The 14204-nt window shown below is 47.0% G+C and overlaps 1 protein-coding gene across 1 annotated transcript in view; it reads left to right on the top strand.

The window, feature by feature from the left end:
- Nucleotides 1–14204, top strand: part of ANK3 (ankyrin 3) — an 818082-nt gene that overhangs the window by 143408 nt on the left and 660470 nt on the right. The window contains exon 2 of the mRNA XM_089683172.1: nucleotides 3588–3623. Coding sequence (XP_089539298.1) covers nucleotides 3588–3623 — 36 coding nt within the window. The remainder of the gene's footprint in view (nucleotides 1–3587; nucleotides 3624–14204) is intronic.

Below are 14204 nucleotides of genomic sequence, written 5' to 3'. Positions count from 1 at the left end.
ACTGCACAGATGTGGGCACTCTTCTCTAGAATTTACCATCCAAGATATAAACAATGTGGGAGACTACCACCATCGGAGGAGGGAAGTAAGCACATGGGTTCGGGAGGCAGCATAACACATTTTAGAGGGCCAGGATGTTTAGTGTAAGGTGGACTTGTCCTTTAATCCCTGTTCTTTGTAATGCAAAATAAACATACACCGCTCCATAGGGGATCAGTAAGAAGTCAGAAGACAATTGGAGTGTACTTCTTGAAGTCCATGCTCTATAACTTCCTCTCTTTTTGCTTCAAGCATGAACAATCACATTTAAATGTCAATGCAAGTTTCATTTATTTGCAGACTGTGAGATATTTCATGGTTCTGATATTTTTATATCAAGCTTTCTTTATATGTGAGATATGTTCCAGTATCACCAACATGTATGTTCCAGGATCCCAAGTTTCCAAATAGAATGGAAAATGGCAGACTGGTGCAATGCAGAAATCACCAGAGAAGTCCTAAATACATCAACCATGCAACAAAAATACTTTACCAACAGTTCTGCCATTTGTCAGTTTAAAGCGGTATTGGGCTCATCATACATTATACAATTTTCATGTACAATTTCCTTTAGATTTACCAAAACCATATAATATGAGGTCAAACCTAAACACTTTACATTTGTATGCAGTCAGGCAGGCCCATGTACTGCATAGTTGAAGATAAATCTAAAGGAAATTGAATAGGAAATTTTATAATGTATGGCCAGCTTTAAAACCCAAAAACAGACATTTATGATATTGCAGCTTACCATTTCTTAGATGTGATGGCTGCATTCATTTTCTTTTTTGGCTTTTCTTTCTTCTATTTTCCCTTTGTTATCCAACCAGTAAGTCTGTTGTTTTTCAAAGGAACAAGCTCTCCAACAGAATGTATCTGTTACAGAGCTGTGACAAACCATTTAATACTGGTGGGAGTGCTTAAAATGGTCAGACTTCATTTATTTATGTTAAACCTGTATCCGAAAAGGAAAAAAAACTGTTTGCTGTAACTGCTTATAAGATATAAGCTGCTGTTTGGCTTCAGTTGTTAGTGCATCTACATCTGGTAGTCCATCTAATATTCCCCTCCCTCCAGACTGTAAATGCTGCTATCCAAAGGTGCCCCTGTGCTCCTTCATTCAGAATGGGGGTGCTGTAATATGGCTGGTGTGTGACTGGCCAGATAACCAGGTGAAAACAGAAGGAAAAAAGCCTATTAAAAGAAAACTAATGCAGCCATCACATCTAATGATTAGTAAGCTGCAATATATTACATTTTTGGTTTTGGTAATACTACCGCTTTAATGTTGCCACAACAATGAGATGGCTGTTTAATTAGATATGACCTTCCTTAATCACTGAAAATGTTATCTCCAAAACCCTCACTCACACTAAAACCCAGTAAATGCAGTCTGATGAGTCCATTTGGAACAAGCAGTTCTATTGAGCTTTGTGGCGTTCTTTGTAGGTACATTATGATCAATAAAAGTTACTGCCCTAAGGTAATTTATTTTTTAAGAGATTTTGACATTTTTGTTCTTCAGAGCCACATTGCTAACTCTTGGCTGAAGCATGCACAGGCATTTAATTACTATACAGTTACTTAAATGAAGCATCTATTGAATATATGGTACGCAGTGCCAGAACAGCAATACAATGAAAGCAGAAATTTATACACCATGTTGGCTGTATCTGATACTGCAGCAGAGGAGTTGGGCAGGAGCAGTGTGGATCAATATTCATTTAAAAATTGCCAAAGGTTGATACTGAATATCTGAGGGGTCTACATGGTAAACCAGGTTCACAAAGAAACAAAATATATTAGGATAAAAGGAGTAAGAATAAATATTTAGCTAGATCAAATATGACTATTATTGTGATTTATATTTTTTCATTATCCTCGAAATTACCTGCAAATTTTTGTTTGCCTTCCCTTGTAGAACAAACTGCAGTCATTTTTAACACGCAAATGGAAAAGGCATAAAAATTTATTTGGACAACACGCAGAAACACTTTAAATTATTGACACTAGAGAATCCGTTCTCTTCCCCTGAACTGGTTGTAAAGATGCATACGGTATATGTTCACAAACATGATGCCCTTGATGTAAATTGCCCAATTGTGTTAATGTGGAAACACTTTGTAATTTTGTTTTGTATCATATAGTGCAGGGGTCTCCAATCTTACTAAACAAAGGGCCAGTTTACTGTCTTATAGACATTAGGAGGAACGGACTGTGGCTGGTGGGGGTAGAAAATGCCTCATCTTTGGTATTATGGGAGGAATAGTGACCCATTGTTGGTGTCAGTGGGAGGAATAGTGCCCCAACATTGTTATCAGTGGGAGGAATAGTTTCCCATTGTTGGTATTAGTGGAGGGAATAGTGCCCCATTGTTAGTGTCAGTGGGAGAAATAGTGCCCCATTGTTTGTGTCAGCGGGAGGAAGCGTGCCCCATAATTAGTGTCAATGGAAAGAATAGTGCCCCATCATTGGTTTTAATGCTAGGAATAGTGCCCCATCATTGGTATTAGTGGGAGAAATAGTGCCCCATTGTTGGTTTCAGTAAGAGAAATAGTGCCCCATAAATGGTTTTAGTGCTAGGAATAGTGCCCCATAATTGGGTTTAGTGCTAGGAATAGTGCCCCATCATTGGTAGTAGTGGGAGAAATAGTGCTCCATCATTGGTATGAGTGAGAGGAATAGTGTCCCATCATTGGTAGTAGTGGGAGAAATAGTGCCCCATTGTTGGTTTCAATAGGAGAAATAGTGCCCCATCATTGACTTTAGTGCTAGGAATAGTTCCCCATCATTGGTATTAGTGGGAGGAATAGTGCCCCATAATTGGATTCAGTGCTAGGAATAGTGCCCCATCATTGGTACAAGTGAGAGGGATAGTGCCCCATCATTGGTATTAGTGGGAGAAATAGTGCCCCATTGTTGGTTGCAGTAGGAGAAATAGTGCCCCATCATTGACTTTAGTGCTAGGAATAGTGCCCCATAATTGGGTTTAGTGCTAGGAATAGTGCCCCATCATTGGTATTAGTGGGAGGAATAGTGCTCCATTGTTGGTTTCAGTAGGAGGAATAGTGCCCCATCACTGGTGTCAGTGGGAAGAATAATGGCCTGCTGTTGGAGTCAGTAGATAGAATGGTGCCTGTCAGATTCCTTCAAATCTCCAAATTCCTTTTTTTTTTTTTTTTTGCTGCTGTTGTAATCTGGCTTCTTGTTGGTGGGTGGTTCTCCGTGGTCCCACTGTGTGTAGGAACATAGCGACATTCTCTTGCTTGCACGCAAGATGAACTAGGGACTATGGGATTTGTAGTGTGCATAGTGCAGTGCATATGACCGCAACATGCACTGCTTGTAACAAACAAACAGAAGTGAGAGGAAAAAGGAGAGGTTCAGGAGCCCAGAAAATTAAAAACATAGTAAATAAAATAATTCATGAAAGTTATATTACACAGACATTATTTCTGGACTAAAGATGATGTTTAGTGTCAGATAATTGTGCGTCAATTACAAGATTTCTTGCCTTCTCACAGATGTTTTTTTCTTTGGCATTTTAGGTTGATCGGAAGTCTTCCCCTCGCAGCCCAAGTAAGGTAAGACTTGTAAGAACTGTTTAGTAAACAAGATTTACTAATTTTTTGGGGGTTAATGAGTGTTTCCTGATAGCTGTTAGGTGCTTAGAAGGAGGTTCTGAGCCCAACCAGTGTCTAATGTACACACTCCATGGGTGTTGCAGTGTGGCAGTGGAAATGTTATCTGCAGTTTTCAGACCTAAGCTGCCCTATTGCTTTTTTGGCTTCTCCTGGCAAGAAATCAAGCTGCAGGCAGCAGACGTTCCATAAAAATGCTCTGTGTTGGATGTAGAGGACAATCACCAGACCATGGGCCAGCTAGGTTAGTTGGAAAAGTTTGCCCATCCTTAAACTAGAACAGTGCATGGAGATGGCTGTCAGCAATATCTGCTTGTTGAAACACATATGAAAGGCAGATTGGAGCGGAAGATCAGAATAGAGGGCTTGTCAATATTTTGCTGCTTTTGTATGACTAATTATAAAAACTTCCAGTGTTCAATCTCCATTGTATGGGTGTCACTCAAAGAAATCCTTTCCTTTGGGACTCAAATAATCTACAGCTCATGTGTGACTCATAGATGAGTGGGGTGAAGCTGCTCTAGTACTAGTCTGTAATTGCTGCTTACACACTGGGTCTTTCCTCTTGGCTGGAATCTGAGGATGGAGCGATGTTAATATGGCATTGGTAGTTTAGCTGTAATACTCCCTACACCAGTTAAAAATCCTTAAAATGAAAAACATGAAAATGGTCTGAGGCACATTGTGTCTAACCCACCCATCTACAGTGCCCACTTGTCTGCGGGCAGACGGCCAGCTTGGGAGATGCCAACACACAGGAGCGTGACCTTGTGATCAGGTGCTGTCCTACTGTCAGGGCTCCCAGGTATGACCAGAGATGTGTGACTGACGCAGGGAAACGCAGACTTCAGATATGGGATAAACAATATAATTTATTAACACTAACAATACAAACATAAACGCAGTGCAATACTAAACATAATACAGTGCAAACAAACCCAACCAACCACCCACAGATAACAGTACATACAAGCAAGCGTCGTCAGGCTGGCCGAGTCAATATCAATTGGGCAGGTAGGTACAGGGGGAGCAAGCGGAGAATGGTCGGGGTCACAGGCCAGGTTCAGCAGGTAGCAAGCAGCGTAGTACAGAGGGTCAGGCAGAGGGATGGTCAGGGTCACAAGCCAGGGATCAGAACAGGTAGCAAGCAGCGTAGTACAGAGGGTCAGGCAGAGGGATGGTCAGGGTCACAAGCCAGGGATCAGAACAGGTAGCAAAGGAACAGAAACAGGATGCAGGACAGATACAGGGCCCAGGACAAACACAACACCAAGGCCGAGTCTGTGGGTCTGGCCATCCCTTAAATACCCCAGCATAATCAGTTCCAGGTGTTAGCTGGCTGCAAAGTTGAGTCTCTGATTGCTGGGAGCACCCGCTGGCCAGCCCTGGTACTGCAGATCAAAAGGCAGGTGAGTCCCACCATTGCTGGCCAGTCCATTCCTGACAGTACCCCCCCCTCAAGGAGCGGCCTCAGGACGCTCCAAACAGTCCTAGCTGGGAAAAATGTTCCACCGCCCGGGTCTGGTAATTGGCGGGATATCAAAGACTGGCACACCTGGCAGGACTCCGGGCAGCGGTACACCAGGCAGAGGCACATCGGGCTGGACACCGGGCAGAGGCACATTGGGCTGGACTCCGGGCAGAAGCACATCGGGCAGAGGCACACCGGGCTGGACTCCGGGCAGAGGCACACCGGGCAGAGGCACATCGGGCAGAGGCACATCGGGCTGGACTCCGGGCAGAGGCACATCGGGCTGGACTCCGGGCAGAGGCACATCGGGCTGGACTCCGGGCAGAGGCACATCGGGCTGGACTCCGGGCAGAGGCACATCGGGCTGGACTCCGGGCAGAGGCACATCGGATTACCAGGCGAAGCAGCAGGCAGCGGGTCACCGGTCGGAGCAGCAGGCACCGGGCCCCCGGGCGGAGCAGCAGGCACCGGGCCCCCGGGCGGAGCAGCAGGCACCGGGCCCCCGGGCGGAGCAGCAGGCACCGGGCCCCCAGGTGGAGCGGCGGGCGCCGGGCCCCCAGGAGGGGCGACAGGCATCGGGCCCCCAGGAGGGGCGACAGGCATCGGGCCCCCAGGAGGGGCGACAGGCATCGGGCCCCCAGGCGGGGCGACAGGCATCGGGCCCCCAGGCGGGGCGACAGGCATCGGGCCCCCAGGTGGGGCGACCGGCATCGGGCCCCCAGGCGGAGCGGCGGGTGCCGGGCCCCCAGGAGGGGCGACAGGCATCGGGCCCCCAGGCGGGGCGACAGGCATCGGGACCCCAGGCGGGGCGACAGGCATCAGGCCCCCAGACGGGGCGACAGGCATCGGGCCCCCAGGTGGTGCGACAGGTCTCGGGCCCTCAGGCGGAGCGGCGGGCGCCGGACCCCCAGGTGGAGCGACAGGTCTCGGGCCCTCAGGCGGAGCGGCGGGCGCCGGACCCCCAGGTGGAGCGACAGGTCTCGGGCCCTCAGGCGGAGCGGCGGGTGCCGGACCCCCAGGCGGAGCGACAGGTCTCGGGCCCCCAGGCGGAGCGACAGGTCTCGGGGGCCTCAGGCGGAGCGGCGGGCGCCGGACCCCCAGGCGGAGCGACAGGTCTCGGGCCCCCAGGCGGAGCGACAGGTCTCGGGCCCTCAGGCGGAGCGGCGGGCGCCGGACCCCCAGATGGAGCGACAGGTCTTGGGCCCTCAGGCGGAGCGGCGGGCGCCGGATCCCCAGGTGGAGTGACAGGTCTCGGGCCCCCAGGCGGAGCGACAGGTCTCGGGCCCTCAGGCGGAGCGGCGGGCGCCGGACCCCCAGGTGGAGCGACAGGTCTCGGGCCCCCAGGCGGAGCGACAGGTCTCGGGCCCCCAGGCGGAGCGGCGGGCGCCGGACCCCCAGGTGGAGCGACAGGTCTCGGGCCCTCAAGCGGAGCGGCGGGCGCCGGACCCCCAGGTGGAGCGACAGGTCTCGGGCCCCCAGGCGGAGCGACAGGTCTCGGGCCCTCAGGCGGAGCGGCAGGCGCCGGACCCCCAGGTGGAGCGACAGGTCTCGGGCCCTCAGGCAGAGCGGCGGGCGCCGAGTCATCTGGCACGACAGTGGGCTCCGAGTCAACTGGCATGACCGCTGGCACTGGGTCAGACATTGGATCGTCTGGCTGGACAGCGGGCATCGGGTCACCCGGCATCAGGTCATTTGGCTCGACCGCGGGCACCGCATCATCTGGCAAGGCAGTGGGCTCCGAGTCAACTGGTATGACCGCGGGCACTGGGTCAGACATTGGATCGTCTGACTGGACAGCGGGCATCGGGTCACCAGGCATCAGGTCATTTGGCTCAACAGCGGGCACCGCGTCATCTGGCAAGGCAGTGGGCTCCGAATCAACAGGCACGACAGTGGGCACCGGGTCATCAGGTACCGGATTGTCTGGCTCGACAGCGGGCACTGGGTCACCAGGCATCAGGTCATTTGGCTTGCCAGCGGGCACCGCGTCATCTGGCAAGGCAGTGGGCACCGGGTCACCAGGCATTGGATCGTCTGGCTCGACAGCGGGCATCGGGTCACCAGGTATGACAGCGAGCACTGGGTCACCAGGCATCAGGTCATTTGGCTTGCCAGCGGGCACCGCGTCATCTGGCAAGGCAGTGGGCACCGAGTCACCAGGTACGACAGCGGGCTCTGAGTCAATTGGCACGACAGCGAGCACCGGATCATCTGGATCAACAGCGGGCATCGAGTCAACTGGCCTAATAGGATCATCAGGCTGGATCAGTTCATCATGCTGGGTAGAGGCATCAGGCTGAATGCCGGCGTCCGGCTGAGTAGAGGCTTCAGGCCGAGTAGAGGCTTCTGGCCGTGTAGAGGCTTCAGGCCGAGTAGAGGCTTCAGGCCGAGTAGAGGCTTCAGGCTGAACCACGGAAGGCAGGTTCACCAGTTTGGATACTGGCAGGATGGTATTGGTTGGAAAGAATTTTCGCTTTTTTCTGGTTTTAACTACTGGAGCACTGCAAGTAAACGCAGGTCTGCAAACGAATGGAGCAGCTGGAGACAGAGAAGAACTGGAGGATGGAACAGGAGAGGGAGCAGTTGCTACAGAGGGCTTTTTTACAGGGTTAAAGGCAGGATAGGTGCAGCGAGTGGGAACAGGGTACTGACATGCGGTAGATAGCCAAGTATACTGGGCTGTAACTGGAGGAGCTGTTGGGAATACAGGAGAAGAGTTAGAAGCAGGACTGGGTTTTTGTAAGCTGACTGAGGCTGGGTGCAACAAATCTGTCCATGTCTGCAGTAGGGGTTGAACAAAGCTGAGCTTACACAAAGCCTGTCTGGTCAATGACTGCACTGCGTTTATACAAACTCTTAGTGTCTGTGGTGAACATGTGGAATAACGCTCCAGAAAGTAACCCACATCATCCTCTAATAACCACACCAGGGACTCTACCTGGTCTGCACTAAATGGTGGCAAAAATTCATCCCTGCATTCGGGGGAACCAGATGAAACCAACTCTGCACAAACCTCAATCAAAGGCTGCACCTCAGAGAACTCTGTGCCCTGATCTACTAGAACATGAGCGAGCCGTATACATTCTAGCAGTTCATCCCGGGGATACTCCTTCAGAGTTTGATAAGCATACTCCCTGTCATCAAACACTAGCAGAGATAAATACTCAACCTCATCCAGATCCATCCTTCCCATCAACAAACCAAGATGGCTTCCCTGTGCAGCCACTTCTGGTCAGGATTGGCCTTGGTGTAATGTCAGGGCTCCCAGGTATGACCAGAGATGTGTGACTGACGCAGGGAAACGCAGACTTCAGATATGGGATAAACAATATAATTTATTAACACTAACAATACAAACATAAACGCAGTGCAATACTAAACATAATACAGTGCAAACAAACCCAACCAACCACCCACAGATAACAGTACATACAAGCAAGCGTCGTCAGGCAGGCCGAGTCAATATCAATTGGGCAGGTAGGTACAGGGGGAGCAAGCGGAGAATGGTCGGGGTCACAGGCCAGGTTCAGCAGGTAGCAAGCAGCGTAGTACAGAGGGTCAGGCAGAGGGATGGTCAGGGTCACAAGCCAGGGATCAGAACAGGTAGCAAGAAGCGTAGTACAGAGGGTCAGGCAGAGGGATGGTCAGGGTCACAAGCCAGGGATCAGAACAGGTAGCAAAGGAACAGAAACAGGATGCAGGACAGATACAGGGCCCAGGACAAACACAACACCAAGGCCGAGTCTGTGGGTTTGGCCATCCCTTAAATACCCCAGCATAATCAGTTCCAGGTGTTAGCTGGCTGCAAAGTTGAGTCTCTGATTGCTGGGAGCACCCGCTGGCCAGCCCTGGTACTGCAGATCAAAAGGCAGGTGAGTCCCACCATTGCTGGCCAGTCCATTCCTGACACCTACTAATGGTTAGCTGACAGCTAGCTAACAAAACTGATAGAAGCAGCATTGTGTTTCATTCCAAAACTGAATTTACTTCTGTGAACAGTCCTGTAAAACTTCAATAACATCACATAAACTAAAGTTACAATATGCTTGTAAACTTGCCTCTCACAAATGCCTACAGTGAACACATTTCTTACAAACAGGCTTACTACAAATCACATTGAATACATTGAAGTGCGATCTAGCTATGTATGTGACTTTAACAAACACGATGAAAGAACTTACAGGCATATGTGCATCAAAGGGAGAACGGAGAAGACCTTCACTGGTGGTCTTCTAGAAGCTGAAAAGACTGCAGTGGTTTATGGGATATCTTTATTCTTAACAAGCTTGAGACACGTCTTGTTCTTATTGAAGGGAGTAATAAACAGGTGCAGTTGCAGTGAACATCCAATAGATGGCTCCCTATTCAACACAATAATGATATACAGAACACTCCCTGCCTGGCATAAATATATACCATTACTGTATATCTTTGAATTACTGTAATGTTTAACTAGGTAACTCTCTATTCTGGAAAAGGACTACTAAATCTGAGACAAGTCAGAGGTATACTTTAGCAATCCCTGCTGAGCATAGTGCACCTTTGGTAAAATGACGGTGTCTGACTAAGAGGATGGCTATGTGATGTTTGGCTGGAATTACAAAAGGATGTTTCTCATTCTCGGCCATGTTTGCAATTTAGAGACGCCCACTTACTCTGATTATTCTGTTGTTATCCATTATTGGATTCAAACATGATTAAGCTTTAATCTGTGATTTTGTTCTTCCTTCAGTGAGACTTTATCTCTTCTAAAAACATCTCTTGTTGGACACATTTGATAATGGACTTTTTTGCTTGCAAGAAATCTGAAGGATGGCATAACTTTTTGCAACAATGCCATCCTTTACATATATCTTTCTGAGTTTTGCTGGAAAAGGATTTATTGATGTGAATAAGTGTTGCTATAATATGTAATGGATCCTCCTGCGCTGCTATGTCTACTGAGACTTGTGAAACAGCAGCTTACATCCAATCCTCACCTTTGGATGGAATAATAAAAACTGATATAATAGTGATGTAGCGCTGTAGTTGCTATTATGTCCCTTTTATAATATCAAGTAGTCGACTATACTTATAATTGTGACATTTAGAAGTGATGAGTGCAATATAAATTAAACCATATACATATCCAGGTGATCATTCCATCATTGCTGTGACACACAGTGATTCCCTATACAGGGATATGCATCACCTTAAACAGGTGATCTATATAAATAATGGTGATGTAACTGTCCACAATATCCGGTGTATAACTTGTGTCTCAACAACACACACAAACAATGTCAGACAACATGCTCCTGTGCAGGTGGTGAGTATTGCTCCTATATCTTCTAGATTGTAAGCTCGAAAGAGCAGGGCCCTCGATCCCCTCATGTTTTGCATTGTATTGGTATTGTTCTGTCACATGTTCTGTCCCCCTTTGTAATGTACAGCGCTGAGTGAACTATTGGCGCTTTATAAATACTGTATAATAATAATAATAATAATATGGCAGGCATGCCTGCTCACCTTCCCCCTGCGACCCACAGGGGCCAAAAAGCCTTGCGGATCACCCTGGATCCTACACGATCTCTCCAAGTATGGATTAACTCCACAAACTTCAATGAGCTTTTCCACCACCTTCCGCTGTTCCTCCTTGGTCAGGTAGCAGTATGAATACTCATATACATTCATGATGTTAGGGACTCATACAAAAGAAAAGCAGAAATCTTCCATAGTGCAATACTGCATGTAAAAGCTTTAATAGAAGAAAAACGCCAAGTATGCACTCACATTTAGCAGAAGTACAAATCGCCTGTGTCACCTCACATGGGTGTACTGAGATGGTGCTGGACCGGAAGTACACCTGATGAAACTATGAGGGGCGTGGCGTAACGCGTAAACGTGACGTGGTGACGTGTGACGTACTTCCGGTCCAGCGCCATCTTAGTACACCAGAGAGTCCTCAATACACCCATGTGAGGTGAGGTGACCATTACTGTCTGTGACCTTGAGATACTCTACAGCTGCTATCGCCACAGTAGAAGCATCAGAAAAGACACGTACTCCTCTTCGCACTGTAGATGTTAGTGATGCTGGCACATAGGGTCTGGGAATACTGAGATCTTCAAGATGAATCAAGTTTTCTGCCCATGTTCCACACTGAGTTTCTCTTTCTGGTGAGAGAGGGGAGTCCCAGTCACATTGACCTATTGAGAGCTCTCTAACTAAGGTTTTTTATTGATAGTGATCAGGGCTGCAAACCAGAGTGGGTCATAAAGACTGTTTACTGTGGCTATGGTACCTCTCCATGTGTAAAGCTTCATCTCTCTGGACATTTGAAAGGTAAAACTGTTTGTCTGGAGATTCCAACTTGCTCCTAAACTCCATTGAAGGGGCAGAGGATCGACACCTAGAATGAGGTCTTTTAACTCTTTAGCTCTGTCATTTGCAGGAAACTCTTTCATTACTGAGCTTCTACTGGATGCAACTTTGTATAGTTTAAGATTAAATCCTGCAAGCATCTCCGTAGCTCTCTACAGGAGACTGACCACTTCAGTAGGCACAGATGTAAGTCTGTCATCTCTGTAGAAACTTCTTAAGATGAACTGTTTTACATCTTCTCCATACTCACTCGCTTCCTGCTTAGCTATTTGTCTTAGACCATAAATGGCTATGGAAGGCGAAGGACTATTTCCAAAAACCATGTGCTTTCATCCTGAACTCTGTAATTTTTTTGTTCAAGTCATTATCTTGAAACCAAAGAAACATCAAGTAGTTGTGGTGATCTTCTGTAACCACAAAACAGTAAAACATTTGCTGCACATCAGTAGTAACTGAAACGTATAAGGACACCTCGCAGTGTATTTTTCAAATCAGTCCCACTAAGAAGTACATCATTCAATGATATGTCATCATACTGAGCACTAGTATCAAAAACTACTCTGATCTGCTCTATTGTTTGAGGGTGATAGACGCCAAAGAGTGGTAGGTACCAATCCTCTTCACCTGGTTTCAGTGATGGGACTGCATGGTCATGGTCAAAGATCTTTTGCATAAAGTTAACAAAATGTTCTTTCAGTTCAGGTGTTCTTGGAAAAGAGTACTGTAGAACAAGGAGTCTCTTCAGTGCTTGCTCCTTCTGGTTTGGTAGTCTAGGGCGTGGTGAGCGAAAAGTTAAGGTTGTTAAGGGTGCTACCCAGTGGTTTGCTTAGTCTACAAACATCTTCTTTTCAACTACATCAATGGACATAGCAGGTCTTTCATTATTTGGAGTTCTAGTGAACACATTGTCAGCTAAATTGTCCATACTATGAGCTGTGGTCCTTGAATGGCATAATGAGGGATTGCCTGGCTGTAGTTCGCAAGCATCAAAGGTTTCTTTTACTAGCATATAGCTGGTGCATGGGCTGAATAGAGAAGGGCACCCATTAGGCAGCACATTTGTCTTTAAGTTCATGTCTGCTGGTGTGTGAGCCCCACCTAAGCATATCTCTCCAACTATGACCCAACCTACAGTGTATATAAATTCTACACACCCCCTTTAAATGTCAGGTTTTTGTGATGTAAAAACAAGGAGACAAAGAAATAATTTCAGAACTTTTTCCACCTTTAATGTGGCCTATAAACTATACAACTCAATTGAAAAACAAACTGAAATATTTTAGGGGGGGGGGGAGCAAACCAAAAAACTAAAATAATAGGGTAGCATAAGTGTGCACACCCTTAAACTAATACTTTGTTGAAGCACCTTTTGATTGTATTACAGCACTCAGTCTTTTTGGGTATGAGTCTATCAGCATGGCACATCCTGACTTTGTATTCTGACAGCGAGACTCCTCAACTGTCAGAATACACTTGCAAGTGGCTGCAGCAGGCAGATTGACGAAGATCTTCCAATGGTCCCATTCAATAGAAGTCAATAATTAGATTGACTTCTGTCGAGCAGGAATGGCCATCGACGGATCAAAATTTATCTGGTCACTGCTGAACTGTTCATATTTCAATCCATTTATGGGCAGCTTAAGAAACACTCATATAAGTATTACAAACACGTGATTTGCCTAATAACAATAAAGAGAATGGGAGGAGGAGTGCTGGATAAAAGATAACATTGTGGTGGCTGGGGAACATATACTGTAGCAAAGAACCAAAGGAAGAAAAGTCATACAGAGAGCATCACAGATAGAGGGCTCCAGCACACGAGAGATTTAATATATATAGAAATCTGCAATACACAGTATACTGCAAATACTTTTTTTGCCATATACATAGTTGATGAGCCAGTTTTTAAACAGGGCATTAGGGACATCCAATTTAGTAAAGAGGTAATAAATTTCAAACATTGGCTTCCATTTGGCTAATGCTAGAAAAAAATTCCAGTTACAATAAGTCAGCAGATTCTAGAGGAAAGCTAGAAACTGCACTGTTGTAGCAATTCCAAGACATAAAACAATGGTTTAAGGAAAACAGGAATGATGTATTAAAGTAAATGTAGCTTAACATGGCACAGTGTCATCAATGCCTTAAAGAAATATATTTATGCTGTCATTCCTCTCACCTCATTGTGCAGACATTTAATTCTAATGCATTATTTTGAACATATTCTGCTGACCAGCTATTCCAGTCTCTAGAAGACCAGTAATTCCCTTACCCCACATATATTAAAAATCTGGAAGCTATCTATAGGGATCTAAGTGGGCCAGGGCCAAGGCCCTCAATCTCAAAACAATAGAGTGCAGTGCTTAAAAAGATGAAAAGTCAATAAGGTGATAATGTAGTATCTACAATGGTATACTGTAGATATACGAATTCCCACGGCCTCCACTCTGTCAGAATAACAGAAATGCACACTCACCGGAAACGCATGGGTTATGCGCATGTGTGATCATGCATCACAGGCAATGGGTACATCAGAAGCCAGGCAGCCAGGCATCTCCCTCACGGTGGGTCATCACAGACTCCTAAGACAGGTCCAGGGGGTCCCCTTAAGGTCAGCCAGGTGCTTCAGGAAAAAACCTCCTCTCAGGATGGCAAAGTGCTTTCTCTATGGGAGTGAAAGCTCCAGACAGGAG

This window comes from Staurois parvus, unplaced genomic scaffold, assembly GCF_062004578.1.
Source record: "Staurois parvus isolate SC_StPar_1 unplaced genomic scaffold, SC_StPar_1.0 ptg000303l, whole genome shotgun sequence".
NCBI classification, from domain to species: domain Eukaryota; kingdom Metazoa; phylum Chordata; class Amphibia; order Anura; family Ranidae; genus Staurois; species Staurois parvus.
Note: the sequence above shows the minus strand (reverse complement) of the source record. Positions and strands in the feature narration are given on the sequence as shown.